The 27,485-nt window shown below is 42.8% G+C and overlaps 1 protein-coding gene across 4 annotated transcripts in view; it reads left to right on the top strand.

Moving 5' to 3' along the window:
* The window catches only part of SLC41A3 (solute carrier family 41 member 3), a 174,450-nt gene that overhangs the window by 130,531 nt on the left and 16,434 nt on the right, over nucleotides 1-27,485 (top strand). Inside the window, exon 10 of one of the 4 annotated variants that reach the window (XM_053218808.1) lies at nucleotides 8,854-9,488. The exons of 1 other annotated variant lie outside the window; for it this stretch is intronic. In XM_053218808.1, coding sequence (XP_053074783.1) covers nucleotides 8,854-9,131 — 278 coding nt within the window. In that variant the 3' untranslated portion in view covers nucleotides 9,132-9,488. Of the gene's footprint in view, nucleotides 1-6,563; nucleotides 8,781-8,853; nucleotides 9,489-27,485 lie in introns of those variants that run through there. 2 more of the 4 variants (XM_053218816.1, XM_053218809.1) reach the window with 2 other exon arrangements.

The following is a 27,485-nucleotide window of genomic DNA, read 5'->3' as shown; positions in this document are numbered from 1 at the left end:
CATTTTGTTGTCTGGATTGCTGATGCTAGGACTTCCAATACTATGTTAAACAATAGAGGTGAGAGTGGACATCCCAGTCGTGTTCCTGATCTAAGGGGAAAGCTCTCAGTTTTTCCCCATGGAGGATGATATTAGCTGTGGGCTTTTCAGAAATGGCTTCTGTGATGTTTAAGTATGTTCCTTCTATCCCGACTTTCTTGAGGGTTTTCATCAAGAAAGGATGCTGTATTTTGTCAAATGTTTTTTCTGCATCTATTGACAGGACCATGTGGTTCTTATCTTATCACTTGGTACTTTGCTATTATCCTCCCACTCTCTGGCCCTGTCACCTTTGCCAGCCAAAAAGCTTCAGAGTTCATAATGGGGTTACACTAGCAATTTGCTAGCAAATCTAATGAAAAGCATCCACTGGCCTATGATTTTCAGCTGGTTCTTGAATTATGAATTAATCCAATTTATTTCATGGACAATCTCTTATAAAACATGAACTTGGGATATGGAGTCGTTGGGTGGTGGGAGGGAACGTTTTTTAAAGGGATGTGGCAGACATGTCCATGTGGCTCCTGGTAGCATTATCCACTACTGCAAGTAACCAGACACCTGACTTTGAACTGCGCATATGGCTGCCCAGGCTATAAATTTCCCAGCATCCTCTGTGGCAGAGCTGGTTGTGTGACCAGGATTTCCCCCCTGGATGGGAAGCAAAGTGATTTGTACTTCTGGGATGTCTCCTAGCAGAGAGAATCAGGCACTTTCTGCTTCTCTCCCTGTCCTGCTGCTGGGATGTGAGCTCCATCCTGGCCTGTGTGGACAAAGGCAACTCCTCTGGGATGACAGGGCTTCAGGGAGAGGGGCTTCCTGGGGCAGCCCTACCAGGCCAGCCCTGGACTGTCTGCCTCTAGACCAAGCAGGAGAGAGATGCAAACTCATGCGAGGGACCTCTTTGACAGCAGCTGAACCTTATCCTAACCAGGACAGCAGTCTTGGGGAAGAGTTTTCTGTGTGGTTCCTTTGGGCCAGGCTGCTCCTAGAACCACAGCCCTCAGAAATTCTCAGCCCTTCCATCCATAGGGTGAACAGCCAAGTTCGGCTCCAGCCATCCCCTCTCCAGGCACTTCTCTGGAAATTCTCTGGAAGATTGATGTTCCCAAATAAACAAGTCTGGAGCTATTATCTTCCAGGGGGATTCATCTTGTTCTTTCTTCTATCACTTGTGCATTCCCAGTCTCTTCTCCAGATGCCTGGTCTAATCCATATAATTTCCTATATGCCCTCCACTCTTATGAAGTCTGAAATTTTATGGGGGAAAGGAACTCTAATATATTTTAAGGTATTAAACTTGAGAATATTATGAAAAGATGTATAGTTTACTCGTTTGCCCACTCTTCAAAGTGCCTAGGAGGCCTCTTGTCATTCACTATTTTAAAATATAGTGTATTCATAAATGTGTTATAGTAAGGTAAACATATCAGGATGTGGTCTTTTATTGAAAAGACAGTTTTTACTCAGAGCTCCCAGAGGAGGGGGCAAATCACACCGTACAGGGCCACATGTGCCATGATGGTCAGGAGGCAGAGGGAGTGGGTGGGAAAACGTGAGAAAGTTCCTTATTGTAGTTTCTTTAGAAAGGAACAGGTAGAAAAGGTAAGCAGGCTTAGGACTGGCTGGCTTGAATACTTTCAGGACTCTGGAACATAGAGGTCGTCCCTAGTTTTCTGGTACATGGCCCTGGCATTATTAGGGCAGGTGGATAATGGCCCCAAGTGTGAGAGTCTGATAGATGAAGTGGTTGGAGTTGTGGACACTGGATGGATTGGTTTGTATTTGAAAAGGAAACCCCTTGGAGAATGATTCCTCTAAGTTGAAATGGTGAGCAGGAAGGCTGGACGCCTAGATGAAGTGACTCAGACATACCAATGGGTTGTTTACAACAAGGCGTGTCCAGTGTACACATGTAGGCAGATGCACATGCTAAAACACCACATTTAGCAAGCTAGAAACATGGTCCATACAAGAGATACATATCAGCTCACATGTCACTTCCTAAGAGAAGGCTTCCCTGCCTACACAATCTATAGTGACAGCCTCCCCACCCCAAGTCTCCCTAGCTATTACCCACTTCATACCTTCAGGGCATTCAGAGCCCCACCCCTGCTCAGCACAAGCTGCCCCACCTGGAGGAAAAGTCCTCACAGCGGGCACTATGTCCTGTGCAATCTCTTCAACATGACTGTCCCCTGCTCCTGCTGTTCCTAGCCCCCTCCTGTCCACTCCAGCCCACTTATAAGCTTCCTGAGTCCCCATCTTTCCTCTGTAGCACATACCCCTTCTAACATGCTATGTTCACTGTCTCCCCTCCAAAGCATCAGTGCCACATTCTTTCCCTAAGTGAGTGAGGCAGGCATTACACCATAGGCCTCACCACCATTCTGTCTGTGCTATGATCTGAATGTTTATTCCCTGTCCCCTCCCCTGCTCCAAATTCATATGTTGAAATCCTAATGCCCAATGTGAAATTGTTAGAAGCTGGGGTCCTTGGAACGTGTTTAGGTAATGAGGCCAGAGCTTTCATGAATGAGATTCTTGCTTCTATAAAAAGACTCCACACTGACACCTAGTCTCTTCCACCTTGCGAAGACATAGCAAGAAGCTACCAGATATGAACCAGGAAAAGGTCCCTTACCCGACCATGCTGGTACCGTGATCTTGACTTTCAGCCTCCAAATAGGGTTGCGTTTTCTAAGTTATCCAGTCTGCTGTATTTTGTTATAGCAACCTGAATGGACTAACACACCCAGTGTGCACTGTGTTTCAGCCCTCAGCATGGGTGAGCTTCCCTGCTTCATTCTCTGCTTGATGGATAGCCATTCATTCGTTCATTCATTTGTTCATCCATTTGTCATGTTTTTGTTCCAGCTCAGTGGCTGCCCCTGGCTCATCTTGTAGACCCAACTCAGATGGCACTTCCTTCATGAAGACCATCTTGGGCCTCGCTCTCTCCTGCAGGCCTCTATGGTCTCACTTGGGTCCCTTAGTCTGTTTAGTGTCAGTCTCAGTCAATTGATAGTGATGCTATCAGTTAGGAGTGCCTGAGGCACTCACCTGGGCATGTACTACTTGTGATGAGCACCCACAGGCATTTCCCCATCCAGAGACACTGTTGAGGCTGGACTGGCCCTTGTGGTTCTTATTATGATTGCAAGATGCACCACAGCAACAACCACCAAAGAACTTTGAAAAAAAAATACTCACAGGTCCTGGAGGGTACACAGCACACCCAAGGGCCACACATTAGGGTCTCAGGCAGGGAGAGAAAAGCAGACTTGGGAGTGTGCCTTTATTGAAGTCTCAGGAGGGGTGTCTAGGGTTTCAAGGTTCACTCTTTATTGGAAAATTATAGGGATTAAAGTATAAGAAGGGAGTCACTCAAGTGGGCTTAATAAAAGGGGAATTTCATAGTTGCGGTGACCTGGTTTCTTATCTAGCTGTTTCCCCAGTAGCTGTGTCAAACAGCTGGCAATAGGTGTATTCACAATGGATATCTTTGAAATGGCTACCTTGGCAATCAAAAGCTGCATGTCAGGAAGGTTGTGTAGGTCCAAGTGCTGTGTTTACACTCTGATGATGTCTCCAGCCTGTGTGCTCTATGAGGACTCTGGGCCAGATGTGGATAGGGGCTCAGAAAAATGTGATTATGGATAAAACACTGAATAGATGAAATTTTTAAACAGAGGCTCTATGTGAGTCAAGTTCACCAAAGGTGAGATTCTTTTCCCTTCTCCCTCCCTCCTGGACCAAGCCTCAATCACTAACAGGAGTCTGAGAGACCTCCTGCCATCTTCACCTCATCCAAACCATTAGCATTCTACATGATTTTTATGTTCAATTTTAATTTTGTTAGCCTTTTACATGACTCTACATCTGAATAATAAACTTAATCTTCACTCCAGAGACAGAGATCCCTCTGTTCTATCTCAGACTGGACAGGACAATAGGAAAGTGCAGGATGTTTAGAAGGAGATGGAAGTACAGGGCTTCCAGGCATTAGGAAGGAAGTGAGGAAACAGACCAATCCAGGCAAGAGCCAACCCCCACCCCACCATGACCCATTTACTCTTCCACAACCTGTTTCTGTAGTAGATGGTCTGTTCTTTAGAGACAGCTTTAGGGGTCACCACACCTAGGTTTTAATCCTTCTACTGGCCTTAGGCAAGTCATTTGGGCCTTTGCAGCCTCAGTTCCTAGCCCTAAGTGAATCTGCCAGTGGCCACCTCACAGTGATGCTGCGCCAGATGTGGTATCAGAGGCAGGGCTGGCCAGGCACCTGCACTGGTCACTGCGAAGCTGAAAATGTGGTTCCACCCTGTCCTGTTAGTGTCATCCACAGAGCAGAAGCCAGAAGTATGACCAGTGTTTAAGGAGGGCCTGGGTGGAGCAATGCATGAAGGAGTAAGAGAAGGGCAAGAAGTTCAGGTTTAGCACAGAAAATGAGTCACTTGGCTTTTCTCCCAGACACTTCAGCTACCCAACCCTGAACATGGGTGGGAGACTGCCTGGGAAAATAGGGTGCTGTAGGCTTATGCCTCCCACCCTTTTCTGTTGCTGCTGTCACCACTTCAAGTGAGGCTCCCTCCAGACACCTCCTGCCTCTTTCCTTCCCTACCTCCAGCCCCCAAACTTCACCTACCCACTTCAGTCCCTGTAGCCATCTCTGTCCCCCTACCACTGGGTGGGCAGACAGCATCCCAGCCTTTCCTCTTCGAACCTTACCCAGACCCAGGGCTAACCAGGGGCTCCCTATAACCTCTTCCTGATGGAATCCTGGGAGCCCCAAGCAATTCACTTGGTACCCCAACCATCTAAGCCCTGGGATGAGACTCCAACTTATGAAGAGACAGCCCTTCTTTTCATGATACTCGGGCTGCTTTACCAAAGGACAGACACATTCCCCCTAGAGCAAGTAAAAACCCGTCCAGTCTTGAGGAGACAAGAGTGATCCAGACCTCAGGCCCTACTGTCTCTCTTATTGCTGCTGCTGTCAGGAAACAGGGAGCTGCTCTCAGGAAACAGCGAGCCACTCTCAGCAAGCCCAGGGTCACTTGACATAAAGACAAAACTCAAAAGCAAAGAGAGAAACACAGAAACACATCCCAGTTGCACTTTGAGGCTGGGCAGGAATTAGAGTGGAACCCTCCTCAAGAGATGACACTTCTCAGGACCTTCAGGTGACTGCCAGCCCCAGGGCACTGCCTCCTGTCCTGACCCAGGCCATGCATGACCACCCTCCTTTTCAGGAGCTGCACTCCTCTTCAGAGCCCCCCTCCCTCTGGAGCTCTCATTTTTGGCTGCTGTTGAGAGGATAGCTTTAGCTGGGTCCTGGTTTGGGTGGGTGGGTGGCACGTGGGACTCCAGGAAGGGCAACATGGCCTTGTTGGTTCTTCTGGTTGTGATGATGGTTGTGGTTTGGTTAAGGCAAGTTGGGGTTGGGCAAAAGGGGCAGTTAGGGCCAGGGCTGGGCTGCAATGAGGGCCAGGAAGGGCTCCAATGACCTTGGGCTCCACAGCCAGATGCCTCTGGCCACACCCTGCTCCTGAATATGCTGGATCTGGGCAGGTCTCAGGAGCAAGGCCAGGGGTGGGCCTGAAGAGTCTCAGATGTGAGAGCAGGGTGTTGGAAGCCCCTGGTACTCCCATGGGTAGGAGAGCACTGCCAGAACTGGCTCCCTGCTGGCCTTCTGGTAACCAGAGGTTAGGTGGCACAGTGGGTTCCTAAGAAGGGCTGGGCTGCTGTCTTCTGAGTGTGCTGCTGTCTTTGAGTGGGTGGGGCAAGTTGTGGCAGGGCAGGAATGTAGTACTTAATGGCACTGTATTGAGTTTTTTTTTAAAAATTTTGCTGGGCCGAAGCTCTTATTTCCAGGATCTGTGTGGATAAGCAAGTCAAATTTAAACACTCTATTTGAAACATAAAAGAAAGAAAAATATAACAATGTGCACAATTTAAGGGGCAGAAATTTCTAGAGAAAGACTAAAGTTGCACAGTAGCAGTTATGACCTTCAATAATATTTTGTTACATTGAAACATATATTTTGCCACATATCTTGCAGGGGAAACTTCTTTCAAGAGGTGTCACACCTAATCTATTTCACATAGTTAAAAATGGCTAAATCTGTAAGTCTTTTACTTTTAGCAATGAAGAAGTAGGACCACAGAAGCTAGATGACATTGTTTATGGCAATCACGAGTCGGCATTTTTATTATATAACCCCCAGGATGAAAGACTGTTCGTTCCCTCTACCACTGTGTCTTTTACTATCCTTTACTGCCAGACTTCATCTTACTAAAAACCCCATGCCATCAAATTTCCCTTGTTCTATCCAAAAAATGTCCTGCAGTGCAAGCCACTTGCCTCTTTGTTTTCTGTGAGGCTAGAATATAGCCATCCAGGATTTTAGTACAAGGACCTTTCCCACTCTTGAACTGGTTATCTCTATCTCAGTGCTATGCCAAGTTCTCTAATGTTTTCTCTCTGGGGATTATTTCCCAAACCTGGCTACTCTTCCCAGGACAGGCACCTGTTCTGCACATCTCTCAGGCTGTGTAGCCCTGAATGTGTCAACTGTCCTAACAAAGATGAGTTCACAGGCCAACTTGAGCGAGCACTAGCTGTGAAGATGATGTGATATTAAACTGGTCTGAAAAGCAGCATGGGAACAGCAAACCGATCTGAATTGTTCAGGTTAAAATATTCCAGTTGAGAGTAACATTGAGATACAGGAGAGGAAAAAATGTGTAATGACCATCTAATGCACCTGCATGAGTCAATCATGTCTGGTGAGTGGACAGAACCATCAGTGAAGAATTCAGATGAAGACTAAGGACAGAAACAACAATAAAGAAGTCAGGCTCAACTCAAAGTTCAGAGGAACTGAAATGCCTCAATTTGTATTCCTGCAAAATAACTGACAGTGATTTGTCAACCGTCATGCTCGGTGTGCCATGTTGTCTCTAGCATACTTCCTTATGAGGAAGTAGTGAAGGGCCCAAAACTTCAGTATTTTTCAGAAATAATTTCAAGCTCTGTAGGTCCAACTCATAAATAGCACAGCCCTGATTCTATTATGTCTTGTCCTTGTCTTGAACTTTTTCTACTTTTCCTTGCTTTTGGTGATTCTTTCTCTTTGTTTTTATTCCACACAGCTAGTTCAGACTGCTGCCACCACCTACCCCCTCAGCAGAGCTCCCCCTGTGGTGTCTACCACCCCCACCACTGACAGCCCCCATACTCCCTAGTCCAGGGACTGAGTTTCTGGCTCAGAGCTTTCCTTTTTCCAGGCTCCCAGAGGCTTTAAGTGTTGCAATGACCAGTGTTTTGTTATGTATATTTTCCACAATTTAAAAAATAAGGGACTTGGTGGCACATGAATATATATATGTCTGTGTGCATACATATTTTTAATATTATGTACATATAATATTAAGGTGAGTAATAAAGCACTGGTATATGTTAAAACATGGGTGAGCCTTAGATACATGATGCTAAGCATAAGAAAGAAGGCAGACATACATGGTTACATATTTTATTATTCCATTTACTTAAAATATTCAGAATAGGCAAATCCATAGAGGGAAAAAAAGCATATTGGTGATTTCCAGGGGTTGGGAGGGGGGTGGAAAAGGAAGTGATCATTTAATCAGGGCTGGGTTTCTCTTCCCCACTCCAACTTTACTGAAATATGGTTGACATACATTGTATAGTGTAAGATGTACAATGTGATGATTTGATACGTGTACATATTGTGAAATGGTTATCACTGTAAGATTAGTCAAGGCATCCTTTTTTCACATAATTATCATTTTGTTGTTGTTGTCATTATGGTGAGAACATTAAAGCTCTACTTTTACAGTTAACTTTCTTGTATACAACAGAATATTGTTAAATATGACCACCATGCTACACACTAGATGCCCTGAACCTGGGTTTCTTTTTGAGGTGGTGATAATGTTCTGGAATTAGACAATGATGATGGTTTGCATAACTTCCTGAATAGACTGTAAATAACTGAATTGTACACTTTTAAAAGAGTAGATTTTGTGGTATGTGAATTATATCTCAGTTTTTTTTAAGCTGTATGGATAAATAAATAAATCATTTGGGAAAAAAGTTAACTTATAAAACATATATATTCTGGGCGCTTTATTTGGTCCCTGTCTACTAACCTCCCTAGACATCAGTAAAGACCACCCAAATGAGAACACACACTGTTCATTCAGAGCTTGCTCTAAATAGCAAGGGACTCAGCCATGACCATATGCTCTTTTGGAAGAGACTCAAAGGCATAGGGAGAAGTAGAAAGCTTTCTGGGGTGAAAAGGAATGTGCAGCCTGATCAGAGGTTGTGACTGGGGAAGCAGGAAGCAGGTTGGCTGGAAGAAGGCATTTTATGTGATTAGTTAGGCTTCCTAACTTAGAATCAGGATTAAAAATGAGAGGAACTCCAAGGCTGGTTGCTTCAGGTTGTGGGTTAGGGCTTCTCAGGTTGGAGCAAGCAATTCACATTCTGAAAGATACAGAAAATTCCATGTACTGAAACACCCTCTTGCACTGTCTTCAATAAATTGTACACTGTCAGTGGATAGAGAAATTTTATGCAGTCAACCACAATTAACTACAAAAATGGTAACAATGACAAGAGTGATGAGTAACAACAGTGATACTTATTATGATTACTCTAAACCTCAGGATCTATCACTTTGCCAGTCCTCACCTTAAACTAAATAGCAAATACGATCATAGGGAAGACGATGGCGGCGTAGGAGGACGCTGAGCTCACCGTGCGTCCTGCTGATCACTTAGATTCCACCTACACCTGCCTAAATAACCCAGAAAACCGCCAGAGAATTAGCAGAATGGAGTCTCTGGAGCCAAGCACAGACGAGAGGCCCACGGAAGAGGGTAGGAAGGGCAGCGAGGCGGTGCGCGCTCCACGGACTGGCGGGAGGGAGCCGGGGCAGAGGGGCGGCTCGCTGGCCAAGCAGAGCCCCCTAGTCTGGCTTGCAAAAGCGGAGGGGCAGGACGGATGGAGTGTGTTCCAACAGCAAGTGCGACTTAGCGTCTGGGAGGTCATAAGTTAACAGCTCTGCTCAGAAAGCGGGAAGGCTGGAGGACAAAGGGAGGGAGAGCTGCTGAGCCCCGGACGACAGAGCTCAGTTTGGTGGGAACAAAGGTGCTCGCCAGCGCCATCTCCCCCGCCCATCCCCCAGCCAAAATCCCAAAGGGAACCAGTTCCTGCCAGGGAACTTGCTCGCTCCGTACAAACACCCAACTCTGTGCTTCTGCAGAGCCAAACCTCTGGCAGCGGATCTGACTCCCTCCCGCTGCCACAGGGCCCCTCCTGAAGTGGATCACCTAAGGAGAAGCGAGCTAAGCCTGCCCCTCCTGCCCCCGTGCACCTTGCCTACCCACCCCAGCTAATACGCCAGATCGCCAGCACCACAAGCCTGGCAGTGTGCAAGTAGCCCAGACGGGCCACGCCACCCCACAGTGAATCCTGCCCCTAGGAGAGGGGAAGAGAAGGCACGCACCAGTCTGACTGTGGCCCCAGCGGTGGGCTGGGGGCAGACATCAGAACTGACTGCGGCCCCGCCCACCAGCTCCAGTTATACACCACAGCACAGGGGAAGTGCCCTGCAGGTCCTCACCACTCCAGGGACTATCCAAAATGACCAAACGGAAGAATTCCCCTCAGAAGAATCTCCAGGAAATAACAACAGCTAATGAGCTGATCAAAAAGGATTTAAATAACATAACAGAAAGTGAATTTAGAATAATAGTCATAAAATTAATCACTGGGCTTGAAAACAGTATAGAAGACAGCAGAGAATCTCTTGCTACAGAGATCAAGGGACTAAGGAACAGTCACGAGGAGCTGAAAAACGCTTTAAACAAAATGCAAAACAAAATGGAAACGATGACAGCTCGGATTGAAGAGGCAGAGGAGAGAATAGGTGAACTAGAAGATAAAGTTATGAAAAAAGAGGAAGCTGAGAGAAAGAGAGATAAAAAAATCCAGGAGTATGAGGGGAAAATTAGAGAACTAAGTGATACACTAAAAAGAAATAATATACGCATACTTGGTATCCCAGAGGAGGAAGAGAGAGGGAAAGGTGCTGAAGGGGTACCTGAAGAAATTATAGCTGAGAATTTCCCTGAACTGGGGAAGGAAAAAGGCATTGAAATCCAAGAGGCACAGAGAACTCTCTTCAGACGTAACTTGAATCGATCTTCTGCACGACATATCATAGTGAAACTGGCAAAATACAAGGATAAAGAGAAAATTCTGAAAGCAGCAAGGGATAAACGTGCCCTCACATATAAGGGAGACCTATAAGACTCGTGACTGACCTCTCTTTTGAAACTTGGCAGGCCAGAAAGGATCGGCACGATATTTTCAGGGTGCTAAACAGGAAAAATATGCAGCCGAGAATCCTTTACCCAGCAAGTCTTTCATTTAGAATAGAAGGAGAGATAAAGGTCTTCCCAAACAAACAAAAACTGAAGGAATTTGTCATCATTAAACCAGCCCTACAAGAGATCCTAAGGGGGATCCTGTGAGACAAAGTACAAGAGACATCACTACAAGCATAAAACATACAGACATCACAATGACTCTAAACCCGTATCTTTCTATAATAACACTGAATGTAAATGGATTAAATGCGCCAACCAAAAGACATAGGGTATCAGAATGGATAAAAAACCAAGACCCATCTATTTGCTGTCTACAAGAGACTCATTTTAGATCTGAGGACACCTTTAGATTGAGAGTGAGGGCATGGAGAACAATTTATCATGCTACTGGAAGCCAAAAGAAAGCTGGAGTAGCCATACTTATATCAGACAAACTAAACTTTAAATTAAAGGCTGTAACAAGAGATTAAGAAGGGCATTATATAATAATTACAGGGTCTATCCATCAGGAAGACATAACAATTATAAATGTCTATGCGCCAAATACTGGAGCCCCCAAATATATAAAACAATTACTCATAAACATAAGCAACCTTATTGATAAGAATGTGGTAATTTCAGGGGACTTTAACACCCCACTTACAGAAATGGATAGATCATCTAGACACACGGTCAATAAAGAAACAAGGGCCCTGGATGATACATTGGATCAGATGGACTTGACAGATATATTTAGAACTCTGCATCCCAAAGCAACAGAATATACTTTCTTCTCGAGTGCACATGGAACATTCTCCAAGATAGATCATATACTGGGTCCCAAAACAGCCCTTCATAAGTTTACAGGAATTGAAATTATACCATGCATGCATACTTTCAGACCACAATGCTATGAAGCTATGAATCAACCACAGGAAAAAGTCTGGAAAACCTCCAAAGCATGGAGGTTAAAGAACACCCTACTAACGAATGAGTGGGTCAACCAGGCAATTAGAGAAGAAATTTAAAAATATATGGAAACAAACGAAAATGAAAATACAACAATCCAAATGCTTTGGGACGCAGCGAAGGCAGTCCTGAGAGGAAAATACATTGCAATCCAGGCCTATCTCAAGAAACAAGAAAAATCCCAAATACAAAATCTAACAGCACACCTAACGGAAATAGAAGCAGAACAGCAAAGGCAGCCTAAACCCAGCAGAAGAAGAGAAATAATAAAGATCAGAGCAGAAATAAACAATATAGAATCTAAAAAAACTGTAGAACAGATCAACGAAACCAAGAGTTGGTTTTTTGAAAAAATAAACAAAATTGACAAACCTCTAACCAGGCTTCTCAAAAAGAAAAGGGAGATGACCCAAATAGATAAAATCATGAATGAAAATGGAATTATTACAACCAATCCCTCAGAGATACAAACAATTATCAGGGAATACTATGAAAAATTATATGCCAACAAATTGGACAACCTGGAAGAAATGGACAAATTCCTAAACACCCACACTCTTCCAAAACTCAATCAGGAGGAAATAGAAAGCTTGAACAGACCCATAACCAGTGAAGAAATTGAATCGGTTATCAAAAATCTCCCAACAAATAAGAGTCCAGGACCAGATGGCTTCCCAGGGGAGTTCTACCAGACGTTTAAAGCAAAGATAATACCTATCCTTCTCAAGCTATTCCAAGAAATAGAAAGGGAAGGAAAACTTCCAGACTCATTCCATGAAGCCAGTATTACTTTGATTCCTAAACCAGACAGAGACCCAGTAAAAAAAGAGAACTACAGGCCAATATCCCTGATGAATATGGATGCAAAAATTCTCAATAAGATACTAGCAAATCGAATTCAATGGCATATAAAAAGAATTATTCACCATGATCAAGTGGGATTCATTCCTGGGATGCAGGGCTGGTTCAACATTCGCAAATCAATCAACGTGATACAGCACATTAAAAAAAAAGAGAAGAACCATATGATCCTGTCAATCGATGCAGAAAAGGCCTTTGACAAAATCCAGCACCCTTTCTTTATAAAAACCCTTGAGAAAGTCTGGATAGAAGGAACATACTTAAAGATCATCAAAGCCATTTTAGAAAAGCCCACAGCTAACATCATCCTCAACGGGGAAAATCTGAGAGCTTTTCCCTGCGATCAGGAACACGACAGGGATGCCCACTCTCACTGCTGTTGTTTAACATAGTGTTGGAAGTTCTAGTATCAGCAATCAGACAACAAAAGGAAATCAAAGGCATCCCAATTGGCAAAGATGAAGTCAAGCTTTCGCTTTTTGCAGATGACATGATATTATACATGGAAAATCCGATAGACTCCACCGAAAGTCTGTTAGAACTGATACATGAATTCAGCAAAGTTGCCAGGATACAAAATCAATGTACAGAAATCAGTTGCATTCTTATACACTAACAATGAAGCAACAGAAAGACAAATAAAGAAACTGATCCCATTCACAATTGCACCAAGAAGCATAAAATACCTAGGAATAAATCTAACCAAAGATGTAAAAGATCTGCATGCTGAAAACTATAGAAAGCTTATGAAGGTAATTGAAGAAGATATAAAGAAATGGAAAGACATTCCATGCTCATGGATTGGAAGAATAAATATTGTCAAAATGTCAATACTACCCAAAGCTATCTACACATTCAATGCGATCCCAATCAAAATTGCACCAGCATTCTTCTCGAAACTAGAACAAGCAATCCTAAAATTCATATGGAACCACAAAAGGCCCTGAATAACCAAAGTAATTTTGAAGAAGACCAAAGCAGGAGGCATCACAATCCCAGACTTTAGCCTCTACTACAAAGCTGTAATCATCAAGACAGTATGGTATTGGCACAAAAACAGACACATAGACCAATGGAATAGAATCGAAACCCCAGAACTAGACCCACAAACGTATGGCCAACTCATCTTTGACAAAGCAGGAAAGAACATCCAATGGAAAAAAGACAGTCTCTTTAACAAATGGTGCTGGGAGAACTGGACAGCAACATGCAGAAGGTTGAAACTAGACCACTTTCTCCCACCATTCACAAAAATAAACTCAAAATGGATAAAGGACCTGAATGTGAGACAGGAAACCATCAAAATCTTAGAGGAGAAAGAAGGAAAAGACCTCTCTGACCTCAGCCGTAGCAATCTCTTACTCGACACATCCCCAAAGGCAAGGGAATTAAAAGCAAAAGTGAATTACTGGGACCTTATGAAGATGAAAAGCTTCTGCACAGCAAAGGAAACAACCAACAAAACTAAAAGGCAACCAACGGAATGGGAAAAGATATTTGCAAATGACATATCGGACAAAGGGCTAGTATCCAAAATCTATAAAGAGCTCACCAAACTCCACACCCGAAAAACAAATAACCCAGTGAAGAAATGGGCAGAAAACATGAATAGACACTTCTCTAAAGAAGACATCCGGATGGCCAACAGGCACATGAAAAGATGCTCAACATTGCTCCTCATCAGGGAAATACAAATCAAAACCACACTCAGATATCACCTCACGCCAGTCAGAGTGGCCAAAATGAACAAATCAGGAGACTATAGATGCTGGCGAGGATGTGGAGAAACGGGAACCCTCTTGCACTGTTGGTGGGAATGCAAGTTGGTGCAGCCGCTCTGGAAAGCAGTGTGGAGGTTCCTCAGAAAATTAAAAATAGACCTACCCTATGACCCAGCAATAGCACTGCTAGGAATTTACCCAAGGGATACAGGAGTACTGATGCATAGGGGCACTTGTACCCCAATGTTTATAGCAGCACTCTCAACAATAGCCAAATTATGGAAAGAGCCTAAATGTCCATCAACTGATGAATGGATAAAGAAATTGTGGTTTATATACACAATGGAATACTACATAGCAATGAGAAAGAATGAAATATGGCCTTTTGTAGCAACGTGGATGGAACTGGAGAGTGTGATGCTAAGTGAAATAAGCCATACAGAGAAAGACAGATACCATATGGTTTCACTCTTATGTGGATCCTAAGAAACTTAACAGAAACCCATGGGGGAAGGGAAGGGAAAAAAAAGAGGTTAGAGTGGGAGAGAGCCAAAACATAAGAGACTGTTAAAAACTGAGAACAAACTGAGGGTTGATGGGGGGTGGGAGGGAGGGGAGGGTGGGTGATGGGTATTGAGGAGGGCACCTTTTGGGATGAGCACTGGGTGTTGTATGGAAACCAATTTGACAATAAATTTCATATATTAAAAAAATAAAAATAAAAAAATAAAGTAAATAGCAAATAAAATTTAGCTAGTTTACTTTAACTAAAAGAATACTTTTCTGCTGCCACCACTGCAGGTCCTGGCAAGAGTACCAATTAACCATCAGGGTGTGTGTGTGTGTGTGTGTGTGTGTGTGTGTGTATCTCCCCTTTCCTTCTGGCACTCCTGAACTTGCTATTGTGCCTCCATGTTTGGAGAGAGCAATGGCCATGGCTGTGCCAACAAACCCAAGACTTCTGTAAGTTTGGGTTACTGGTAGTTGAAAGCACACAATAGACATAGGGTCCAGGTGCAAAAAGTTAACCCTTCCCTCCTATGTGCTCTGCAAAGGAATAAACTTCCCTTGGGAATGCAGCCCAAGGCTCCTGGACTGAAGGACTACACTTAGTGTAGGTCGGGACAGGTAGCACCAGACCTGGACGGCTGAGGCAGATGAATGAATTGCCTCGGGCTCCCAGTATGAAGGGAAAGGCTGAGGACACAGGGACCCTGAAGATTCAGGGTCCTACTGGCTCCCAGTTCACTTGGGCCTTAAAGGAGCTGGGAGGTAGAGGGGCTGGGATGTCAGCTGCCTGCCAGAGGACTGTAAGTAGGAGACAGCAGACAGGGGGAAGTGTGGCTTATAGTTTATGAAGCCAGTGTTGTTTTTGACTGTTGACACCAGGATATAGGAAAGACTTTATTCTTGTCCTTCACAAATGTTTAAGCTATTCCAATTCCTTGCCTTTCCATAGAAGTTTGAAAAAGTTTCATGTTTTTTTTTCTGTCTACACTTTGACAATTCTAGCACTTGCTATATTCATTTAGCAGTTCATGAACATGTTTCTATCTCAGAACCTACAGATCTATCTCATTATAATGATATAAATAAACCAAAAATGGATAGTATTGCATTGTATGGATGTGCTGCAATTTACTTCCCTGGTCCCACTTAATGATTATTTATTACAAACATTCTGTATGGTCAAGCTTATCAATCTTTCCCTTATGACTTCTAAGTGGTTTTAAAAAATGTTTTGAAAGTTCTCCACACTGGAATTATGAAATAAATATGATAAATACACAATTCTTCAAGTACTTTCATGGTTTCAATTTTGCATTCCGTGCCTGCCCGTGCCCCTGTAGATTTCCCAAGGCCACTGGGAGCCTGGGAACAACTCCTCTTGCTCTGAGAAGCCTCTGAAGGGATTTCCTTCTCTTCTTTCCCATGGCATTGGGAAATGTTTTATGTTCCTCCAGAGCTTGGAAGTAGTCCCAGTAGGCATGAGATTCTACTCAGGAGACTCTAACCTTTTTAGCAAACATCTCTACAAAAATTACCATCCCCAGGACCTCCTGGAAAACATTTCCAAGTCCATTTCCAAGGCTTCCAGGGTCACACCTTGCAGGCCATGAGGTTTGCTTCAGAGGCACCCAGGATCTCGCTTGAGACACTCCATGTGTCCTTGGCTTGGGAAGAAGATCCGAGGCTCAAGCAGAAGTGATCCATGTCCTTCCTGATCATGATTGCTCAGGTGTTGTGGATACCTGGTGGATGCTTTTAGGTAGCTTTGTCCTCCAGAGCTCCAGGGAAATGGGCAAGGGATAAGATTTCAGTGCAGAAAGGGAAGCAGAGGTCCAGGAGCCTGGCATCACTAGCAGGATCATTACTGTGGTGTCAGAGGATTGGTGCACTATCCACCCACCTGAGGGTGGCTCTGGAGAGGGGTGCAGTGCTAGGCCAGCATTGTGATTTCAGGTCACTGGGGTGGCAGGCAAAGGTCAACCCACATGCTCTAGGACCTTCTGCACACAGGGTCCTACTGGGGCTGCTGGGCACAAGAAGACATAGGTCTGGCTCCTGTGCCCTTCTTTATGGTCCCAGTGGTCATTTTTCATTTCCCAATATTTCCAAACCTCACCTAGAGCTGGGGACCTGCCATGGAGGTACAAGGAAGGCACCAGAACTCCCACCTTTCCACATAGATTCCAGTTGTGAGAACATCAAAATTACTACAAGTCTCCTCTCCAGAGCTGGGGCCCTTCTCAGGATGGCTAATATGAGGAGCCGACCTGTCTTGCCATCAATGAGTACTTGAAGCCTTGGGCCCACAGTCACCTGGTGGTCCACTCTCATCACCTTGGGTCACAGACCCATTCTAGTGCCATCTTCACAGGTTGTTCTGTTTACCTGTCACCTGTTGATAGTTTTTTCCAGAATTCCATGGGAAATGTTCATGGGAGCATATCTGGACATGCTGCTGGAGGTCTACTTTGGGAGGCCATGTGCATGAGTTCAGTCATCCCGGTGAGGTCCTAGGATACTTACTAGTGACGTTCTCAACAGCTGGCTGTCACTTGGTGCCTGCTCTGAGGATGACCAGATGGTTTTTTGGTTGAAAAGAAAATGGAGTTAAGAATTGATTGGCTCTCACTGAAGTCCAGCACAGGATGGACTTTAGCAAGGTGGAAATTCCTAGAGTTTGTGGTACTCCAAATTACCACTGATGTTCTTACTCATCATTATCATAATTAGTACCATTGTTTGTAATGAAATATGAAAACACTGAATCAAATTTCTCATTCCACACAGTACCTGACTGATTAAAGGCAATTAAAGCCAAATTCCTAGACAAAGGAACTCATCTCAAATGAAAGATCAAGATGATGTCATGGCCAGAGATCTAAGTGATTCGAAGTGCTGAAGGGAAAAACTATTCAGCCAAGAACACTCTATCCTGCATGGCTATCATTTCGCATAGAAAGAGAGATGAAAAATTTCCCAGTCGAACAGAATCTAAAGGTGTCTGTTACCACTAAACCTGCCCTGAAATAAATATTAAAGGGGACTCTGAGTGGAAAGGAAAGAAGAAAACTGATAAAGACAAGAAAGCAACAGAGAAAATGTCCAGAAACAATAACAAAATGAGTAATAAAATGACACTAAATACATATCTAGCAATTATTACCCTGAATGATCAAATCAAGATGATCTAATCAAAAGACATAGGGTGTCAGAATGGATAAACAAAAACAAAAACAAGATCTATACTGCCTACAAGACACTCATTTTAGACTTAAAGACTCCTGCAGATTGAAAGTGAAGGAATGGAGTAACACTGGTCCTGGAAATAGATGTGCAAACAAAGTAGGAATAATGATACTTGTATCAGGCAAACTAGATTTTAAACCAAAGATAGTGACAAGACATGACAAAAGGCACTTTATTATAATAAAGGCATCTATCCAACAAGAAGATGTAAAAATTTTAAGTATTTATGCACCCAAGGTGGGAGCACCCAGATATATAAAACAATAACAACATTAAGTAAACCACTGATATTGATACAATAATTGTAGTGGATGTTAACACCTCACTTCCATCACTGGACAGATCATCTAAGCAGAAAAGCAACAAGGAAACGTCATTGAATAACAAACTGGGCCAGATGGGTTTAAGAGATATATTCAGAAGATAACATCCTAACATTTTGAAATTCTTTCCAAAAGCACATGGGACATTCTCCAGAATAGACCACATACTAGGTCACAAATTGGGCCTCAACAAGTGCAAAAAGATTGAGATCATAACATGCCTGTGTCCTTTTTTATTTTTTTAATGTTTAATTATTAAAAAAAATTTAATGTTTATTTTTAAGAGAGACAAAGTGTGAGCAGGGGAGGGGCAGAGAGAGAGGGAGACAGAATCCAAAGCGGGCTGCAGGCTGTGAGCTGCCACCAAAGAGCCAGATGCAGGGCTCACATTCACAAGCCATGAGATCATGAGACCTGAGTTGAAGTCGGACACTTAACCAACTGAGCCACCCAGGAACCCCAGTGTTTATTTTTGAAAGAGAGAGAGACAGAGAGACACAGAGAGAGAGAGAGATGGAGCATGAGCAGGGGAGGGGCAGAGATAGAGGGAGACACAGAATCCGAAGCAGACTCCAGGATCTAAGCAGTCAGCACAAAGCCTAACACAGGGCTCAAACCCACAAATGGTGAGATCATGACCTGAGCTGAAGTTGGATGCCTAACTGACTGAGCCACCCGGCCACAACATGCCTGTTTTCTGACCATAACACTATGAAATTGAAGACAACCACAAGAGAAACATTTGGATATGCCACAAATACACAGAGTTTAAACAACATGCTATTAAACAAGGAATTGGCCAACCAGGAAATCAAAGAAGAAATTTAAAGAATGCATGGAAACAAATGAAAATACAACAGTACAACACCTTTGGGACTCAGAAAAAGCCATCCTAAGAGAGAAGTATATAGCAATACAGGACCAAGTCTAAAATAAATAACCTAAACTCACACATAAATGAGCTAGAAAAAGAACAAATAATGAAGCCTATGGCCGGAAGAAGAAGAGAAATAATAAGAAGTAGAGGAGAAGTAAGTGATATAGAAACAATAGGACAGATCAATGCAGCCAGGAGCTGGTTCTTTGAAAACAAATTAGGTTTGCAAGGAAGATGGTGGCGTAGGAGGATGCTGGGCTCACCTTGTCCTGCTGATCACTTAGATTCCACCCGCATCTGCCTAAATAACCCAGAAAACTGCCAGAAGACTAACAGAACAGACTCTCCGGAGCTGAGCATAGACAAGAGGCCCACAGAAGAGGGTAGGAAGGGCAGAGAGGTGGTGCGCACTACCTGGACTGGTGGGAGGGAGGCGGGGCAGTGGAGGGGCAGCCCACCCGGCAAGGCAGAGCCCCTGAAATCTGGCTTGCAAAACCGGAGGGGCCGGACTTCGTGAGTTCTGACAGCCAGAGGGACTTATCTGGAATGTTAAAAGTCAACAGCTCTGCTTGGAGAGCAGGAGGGCGAGAGGACACCGGGAGGAAGATTTGTTGAGCCTGAGAAGACAGAGTTCTGCTTGGCAGGGGAACAAAGGCGCTGGCAAGTGCCATCTCCCTTTCCCATCCCCCAGCTGTAATCCCAAAGGGGACCAGTTCTCATCACCGAACTTGCACTGTGCAAACACCCAACACTGTGCTTCTGTGGATCCATCCCTCCAACAGGTCTCCCTTCCTCCCAGTGCTGCAGGGCCCCTCCTGCAGGGGACCACCAACAGCAAAGCAAGCTAAGCCTGCCCTCCCTGCCCCTGTGCACCTCGCAGATCCACCCCAGCTAATACACCAGATCCCATCAAAGCAGCACCACAAGCCTGGCAGTGTGCAAGTAGCCTGGACAGGGGCCACACCACTCCACAATGAGTTCTGCCCCCAGGAGAGGGGAACATAAGATACACACCACTCTGACTGTGGCCCCAGCGGTAGGCTGGGGACAGACATCAGGTGTGACTGCAGCCCTGCCCACCAACGCAAGTTACTCCTGACAGCACAAGGGAAGTGCCCTGTAGTTGGGAGCCACCCCAGGGACTACCCAAAATGACAAAACAGAAGAACTTTGAAAAAAATTAATAAAATTGATAAACTCGTTTCCAGACTTACCAAAAGTAAAACAAAAGGGACTCAAATAAATAAAATCTCGAATGAGACAGGAGAGATAACCACCAATACCACAGAAATACAAACAATTATAAGAGAATCTTATGAAAAACTATATGTCAACAAATTGGACAACCTGGAAGAAATGGATACATTCCTAGAAACATATAAACTAAATAAGAAGAAATGTAAAACCTGAATAGACCTGTACCCAGCAAAGAAATTGAATCAGTAATCAAAAACATCTCAACAAACAAAAGTCCAGGACCAGATTCCTTCACAGGTGAATTGTACCAAATATTTAAAGAAGAGTTAATACCTATTCTTCTCAAACTATTTCAAAAAATAGAAGGAAAAATTCACAATACATTCAATGGGGCCAGCAGTATCCTCTTACCAGAACAAGATAAGGCTCCACTAAAAAAGAAAATTACAGGCCAATATCCCTGATGAACAAGGTTGCAAAAATTATCAATAAAATACTAGCAAACTGCAACCAACAGTACATTGAAACTCATTCACCATGGTCACGTGGGATTTATTGCTCAGCTGCAAGGATGATACAATATTTGAAAATCAATCAACATGATATATCACATTAATGAAAAATGGTAAGAATCACATGATCCTTTCAATAGATGCATAAAAGGCATTGACAAAGTACAGCATCCATTCTTGATGAAAACTATCATTAAAGTAGTGTAAGAAGGTATATACATCAACATAATAAAAGGCATATATGAGAAGCCCAGAGGTGATATCATGCTCAATGGGATAAACGGAGAGCTTTTTCCCAAAAGTCAGGAACATGACCTTCAGGAACACACCAGTGTTCTTTAACATAATACTGGAAGTCCTATCCACAGCTCTCATACAACACAAAGGATAAGAGGCATTCAAATAGGCAAGGAAGAAGCTAAACTTGAAGTCTTTGCAGATGACATATTATTCTATATAGAAAACCTGATAGACTCTACCAAAAGAATTGCTAGAATGGATACACAAATTCAGTAAAATTGCAGGATAGAAATTCAACATATAGAAATCTGTTCCATTTCTAAACAACAATAATGAAACAAAAGAAACATAAATCAAGAAATCAACACATTTACAATTGCACAAAAAAACATACAATACCTAGGAATAAACCTCACCAAAGAAGTTAAAAATCTAAACTCTGAAAACTATAAAATGCTGAAGAAAGAAACTGAAGATGGCAAAAAGAAATGGAAAGATGATCCACACCATTAATTGTAAGAACAAATGTCAAAATGTCTACATACCCAAAGCAATCTACACATTTAATATAACTTATACAAAATACCAGAAGCATTTTATACATTGTAGAACAAACATTACTAAAATTTTTATAAACCACAAAAGACCCCAAATTGCCAAAACAACTTGGAAAAGAAAAGGAAAGCTGGAAGCATCACAGTTCTGAACTTAAAATTATATTACAAAACCAAATTGATCAAAGCAGTGTGGTACTGGCACAACATAGATCAGTGGAACAGAATAGAAAGCCCAGACATGGATGCATAACTCTATGGTCAGTTAATCTTCAACAAAGCAGGAAGGACCATCCAATATAAAAAAATTAGTGTCTTCAACAAATGGTGCTGGCAAAACTGGACAGCAACATGCAAAAATGAAACTTGACCACTTTCTTACACCAAATAAAAAATAAATTCAAAATAGATTAAAGATCTGTATGTGAGACTGGAAGCCATATAAATCCTAGAGGAGAACACAGGCAGTAAGTAACCTGTTTGACGTCAGCTCTAGCAACTTCTTAGCAGACATGTCATCTAAGGCGAGGGAAACAAAAGCAAAAATAAACTTTTGGGCCTTTATCAAAATAAAAAGCTTCTGCTGCACAGTGAAAGAAACAATCAACAAAACTAAAAGGCAACCTGTGGAATGTGAGAAGATATTTGCAAATGACATATCTGATAAAGGGTTAGTATCCAAAATCTCTAAAGAACTTACAAAATTCGACAGGCAAAAACCAAATAAGCCAGTTAACAAATGGACAAAAGACATGAATAGACATTTTCCCAAATAACACAGATGGCAAGCAGATGGGAAATACTCATCATCAGAGAAATACATATTAAAATGACAGTGATATATCACCTCACACCAGTAAGAATGGCTCAAATTATCAACAGGAAATGACACGTGTTGGCAAGGATGTTGAAAAGGGTAACCTTCTTACACTGTTGGTGGTAATGCAAACTGGTGCAGCCTCTCTGGAAAACAGTATGGAGGTTCCTCATACAGTTAAAGATAGAACTACCCTATGTTCCAGCACCTGATCTAGTAGGTATTTACCCAAGAGATACAAAAGTATTGACTCAAAGGGATAAATACACCCCCATGTTTATAGCACCATTATCTATAATATCCAAATTATGGAAAGAGCCCAAATGAATGGGTAAATAAGAGGTGATATGTATATATATATATATATGTGTGTATATACACACACACACACACACATATATATATATATATATATATATATATATATAATCACAGAGCCCACAAGCTGGAAAAATCATAAAAGTATGGCCATAACACTCAGAGCTCACAGATGTACCTGAGGGTACAGGGAGAAAGTGTGGACAAGAAGGGCTTCAAGGAAGGAGTGACATCTAACCTGGAATTTCCAGAAGTAGTTATCATCTAGCCAAAGCCTGGCACCCAGCAGGCACCAAATACATGACAAATGAACGAGCAAGTACGTGAATGAATGGCAATCGCCCTAACACAGCATGAAGAGGCACAGCACATCCAGACCAAGGTATGGAGATATGAGGTACCTGGGGGAGAAGTGGGAAGGGGCTACAGCCTGACCTTCTTTACTGGCATCTTATAGCCACAATAGCATAAGTTCAGCTCCTCGGGGAGCCATTGTTTGTCCTGCGTTCTGGGAAACTGCTTTTCATTTACAACAATAGTGCCTATGAGCCCTCAGTGTCCCAGTGTGAAACTGTGCATTCCTCAAGGGGCTTTATTAAAGAGAGAGAGGTTGAGGCACAACTTCATACTGAAGGGGGGAAGGAAAGATGATAGGGGTTCCTTCATAAGTGCAGTCATTGCAGGGGATGCATTGGAGGATGTGGCAGAGGTGGCCTTGGGGAATGAGAATGGGACTTTGGGGGTTTACCCCAAAAAGAGGGACTTCTGTTTGCAAGAGGAGGCAATGGATGGATCTCAATGGATGCCAGAGAGAATGTCAGTTTGGGATATGCACTGTGAGGTGCAGGGGGACACATTGGTGGAGAGTGCTGGGTATTACTGCACATAGACAACAAAGTGTGACAATTAGGGTCAGAGGTCATGACCCACTTGACATGAGTAGGCACAGTGGAAGGGGCCTGACATGGAGGAAATTCATTAACTGTAGTCATCATGGTGGAGAGCCTGCTGTGCTCATGTCACAGCCTCCTCATCATCAGCAGAGTGCTGGGCCAAGGGAGGCCCCTCAATACCCATGTGCTGACTAGACCCAAAATGACCTCTGTTTCAGTTTGAATCACTGGAATAGAATTTGCTGAATTCAAGTGACTGGTGACCAGGTGCAGGTTAATTATCTATGAAAGTGAAACCTAGCATTACCAACGGAAGCAAAATTCCTACTCAAGGCAAAGTTCAGAACCCAGTCTAAAAAGCTGGACTCTCCACATGTAGTCCATCTTGATCCCAGGGTCTTTGCACTTGCTGTTCTCCCAGACTGATATATAGCTGCACTGCATTGTCTGCTCCCCAAATGCCTTCAGTAATTTCTCAAACTTCCTTACTGAGTTTATATTTCTTCATGGTACACATCACCACCTGACTTTCCAATAAGTAGGTTCTACTTATTTTTTACTGTCATCTTGCTGGTCTGTATGAGAATGGAGAAGCTCCCCCCTCTCCTGCTTCACCCTGTTGTGCCTGGTGTCTGGTAAAGCCTGGAAAACAGTAGGCCTAGGTGAATGTACACCAGGTGAGGGAGCACTGGGCTTGAAGTGGGGACATGTAGGTGTCATGGAGCATTGCCCCAGATTGAGAAAAAGGACTTCAGAAGGACAATCTGATGAAGCTTTTGTTGTAGAGAGTTCTCCTTTTTGTTATCTAGGAAGCAATGAGAACTCACTCTAATAGGAAGGCTGAAAGAAATCAGTAGGAGGATGGGGAAGAAACAAAACTAGGTAATGAACTTGTTTTGCTTTGACAAACCAGCATTTCCAGCCCAGGGAAGACCAGCTGTTAGTTGAAAGACTGTTTCTGCACAGTATTTTTTTCACAGTCGAGTGTATGTCATTTTCCTCATAGTTCCCCAAAAAGGTTTTCAAAAACTTCTAGCTTAGTGAAACTAGATGTTTGTTGAAAGATAGTTTCACCACAGTGTTGTTTCACAGAGTTGAGCATATGGCACTTTCTGTGTAGAACCCACATAGGTTTTCAAACACTTCCAACTTCATTGAACCAGAGGTTAGTTGAAACACAGTTTCTCTACAATGATGTTTCACAAAGTTGAGTAAATGGCACTTTTGTTATACTTCTAGGTCTAGGATTTCAACAGGCCTAACTTTGTGAAACAAGTTGTTAGTTGAAAGATCATTTCTTCACAGTGTTTTTTCACAGCATTGAGTATATGGCACTTTCTGTGTAAGCCCCACATGGTTTTTGAAACACTTCTAACTTAGTGAAACCAGATGTGAGTGGGTTGAAAGATGGTTTCAGCACACTGTTGTTTCACAGAGTTAAGTATATGGCACTTTCTGTGTAAGCCCTACATAGGTTTTCAAACACTTCTAAATTAGTGGAAGCAGATGTTAGTTGAGGGATGGTTTCCCCACAGTGTTGTTTCACAGAGTTGAGTATAAGGCACTATCTGCATAGGCCCTGCATTGGTTTTCAAAAATTCTAACTTAATGAAACCAGATGTTATGTGACAGATGGTTTCCACCCAGTGTCTTTTAACAGAGTTGGGTATGTGGCACTTTCCTCATAGGCACTGCATAGGTTTTCAAATACTTCTAACTTAGTGAAACAGGATGTTAGTTGAAAGATGCTTTCCCCACACTGGTGTTTCACAGAGTTGTGTATATGGCACCTCCTTGTAGGCCATGCATGGGTTTTCAAACACTTCTACTTAGTGAAACAAAATGTTAGTTAAAAGGTGTTTTTACCAGAGTGCTGTTTGACACAGTTGATTATATGACACTTTCTGCATAGGCTCTGCATGTTTTCAAACACTTCTAACTTAGTGAAGCAAGATGATAGTTGAAAGATGGTTTCCCTCGGTGTTTCAAAGAGTTGAGAATATAGCACTTTTGGTGTAGGTCCCACATGGGTTTTCAAACACTTCCAACTTAGATGAACAAAGTGTTCAAATACTACACCTAGAAGTATAAAAAAAATGCAATTTACTCAACTTGGTGAAATATCATTGTAGGGAAATGATGCAGGGCCTATGCAGAAACTGCCATATACTCAACTCTGTCAAACAACACTGTGGGGAATCCATCTATCAACTGACATCTTGTTTCATTGTTAGAAGTGTTTGAAAACCCAAGTGGGGAACTAACTATGAGGAAAGTGCCATATACTCAACTCTGTGAAATAAGAGTGTGGTGAAACCATCTTTCAACTAATATATAGTTACACTAACTTAGAAGTTTTTGAAAAGCTTTGGGGTAACTATGAGGAAAGTGACATAGATTCGACTGTGTGAAAAAATACTGTGGAAAACGATCTTTCAACTAAAAACTGGTTTCACTAAGTTCAGAGTGTTTGAAACCTATGCAGGGCCTATGAAGAAAGTGCTATATACTCAACTCTGTCAAAGAACACTGTGGGGAATCCATCTTTCAACTAACATCTGGTTTCACTAAGTTAGAAATGTTTCAAAAACCTATGCTGGTTCTACGTGGAATATGCCAATTACTGAACTCTGTTAAACACCATCGTGGTGACACCATGTTTCAACTAACATCTGGTTTCATTAAGCTAAAAGTGTTTGAAAACTATACAGGGTGTATGCGGAAAGTGTCATATACTCAACTCTGTGAAACAATAGTTTGGGGAACTGTCTTAAAACTAACATCTTGTCTGAGAACAAACTGAGGGTTGATGGGGGGTGGGAGGGAGGGGAGGGTGGGTGATGGGTATTGAGGAGGGCACCTTTTGGGATGAGCACTGGGTGTTGTATGGAAACCAATTTGACAATAAATTTCATATATTGAAAAAAAACTAACATCTTATTTCACTAAGTTAGATGTTTTTGAAAACCTATGCAGGGCCTATGCAAAAAGTGGCATATATTCAACTCTGTCATACAACATGTGGAGAAACTATGTTTCAACTAACATCTCATTTCACAAAGTCATTTGTATGAAAACATATGTGACATCTACACAGAAAGTGCCATATACTCAACTGTGGGAAACAACACAGTGGGGAAACCATCTTTCAACTAGAATCTGGTTTCACTAAGTTAGATCTCTTTGAAAACTATGTGGGGCCTATATGGAACGTGTCATATACTCAACTCTGTGAAACAGTGTGGGGAAACCATCCTTCAACTAACATCTGGTTTCACTAAGTTAAAAGTGTTTGAAAACTGTGTGGGGCCTACAAGGAACATGCCATATACTCTATGAAACACTGTGGGAAAACCATCTTTCAACTAACACCTGGTTTCTCTAAGTAAGAAGTGTTTCAAAACCTATGCAGGGCTATGCGGAAAGTGCCATATACTCAACTTCATGAAACAACACTGTGGAGAAACCTTTTTTCAACTAACATCTCGTTTCACAAAGTTAGACGTGTTTGAATACCTGTGTGCAGCCTATGCAGAAAGTGCCATATACTCAGCTCTGTCAAACAGACTTTGGGGAAACCATCTTTCAACTAGTGTCTTGTTTCAATAAGTTAGAAGAGTTTGAAAATGCATGCGGTGCCTACACCAAGGTGCCATATACACAATGCTGTGAAACAACACTGTGGGGAAACTCTCTTTGAACTAACATTTCGTTTAACTAAGTTATAAGTGTTTGAAATCCTATGCAGTGCTTATGCACAAGGTGCCGTATACTCATCTCTGTCAAACAGCACATTTGGGAAGCCATCTTTCAACTAACATTTTCTTTCACTTGAGTTAGAAGTGTTTGAAAACCTATGCAGCAAATATGTGGAAAGTGACATATATTCAACTCTGTGATACAACACTGTGGGGAACCATCTTTCAACTAACATCTTATCTCGCTAAGTTAGAAGTGTTGAAATCCTAGACCCAGAAGTATAATGAAAGCACCATTTATGC

The sequence above is a fragment of the Acinonyx jubatus genome, chromosome A2, assembly GCF_027475565.1.
Source record: "Acinonyx jubatus isolate Ajub_Pintada_27869175 chromosome A2, VMU_Ajub_asm_v1.0, whole genome shotgun sequence".
Classification (NCBI taxonomy): domain Eukaryota; kingdom Metazoa; phylum Chordata; class Mammalia; order Carnivora; family Felidae; genus Acinonyx; species Acinonyx jubatus.
This window is presented reverse-complemented; position numbering and strand designations above follow the sequence as displayed.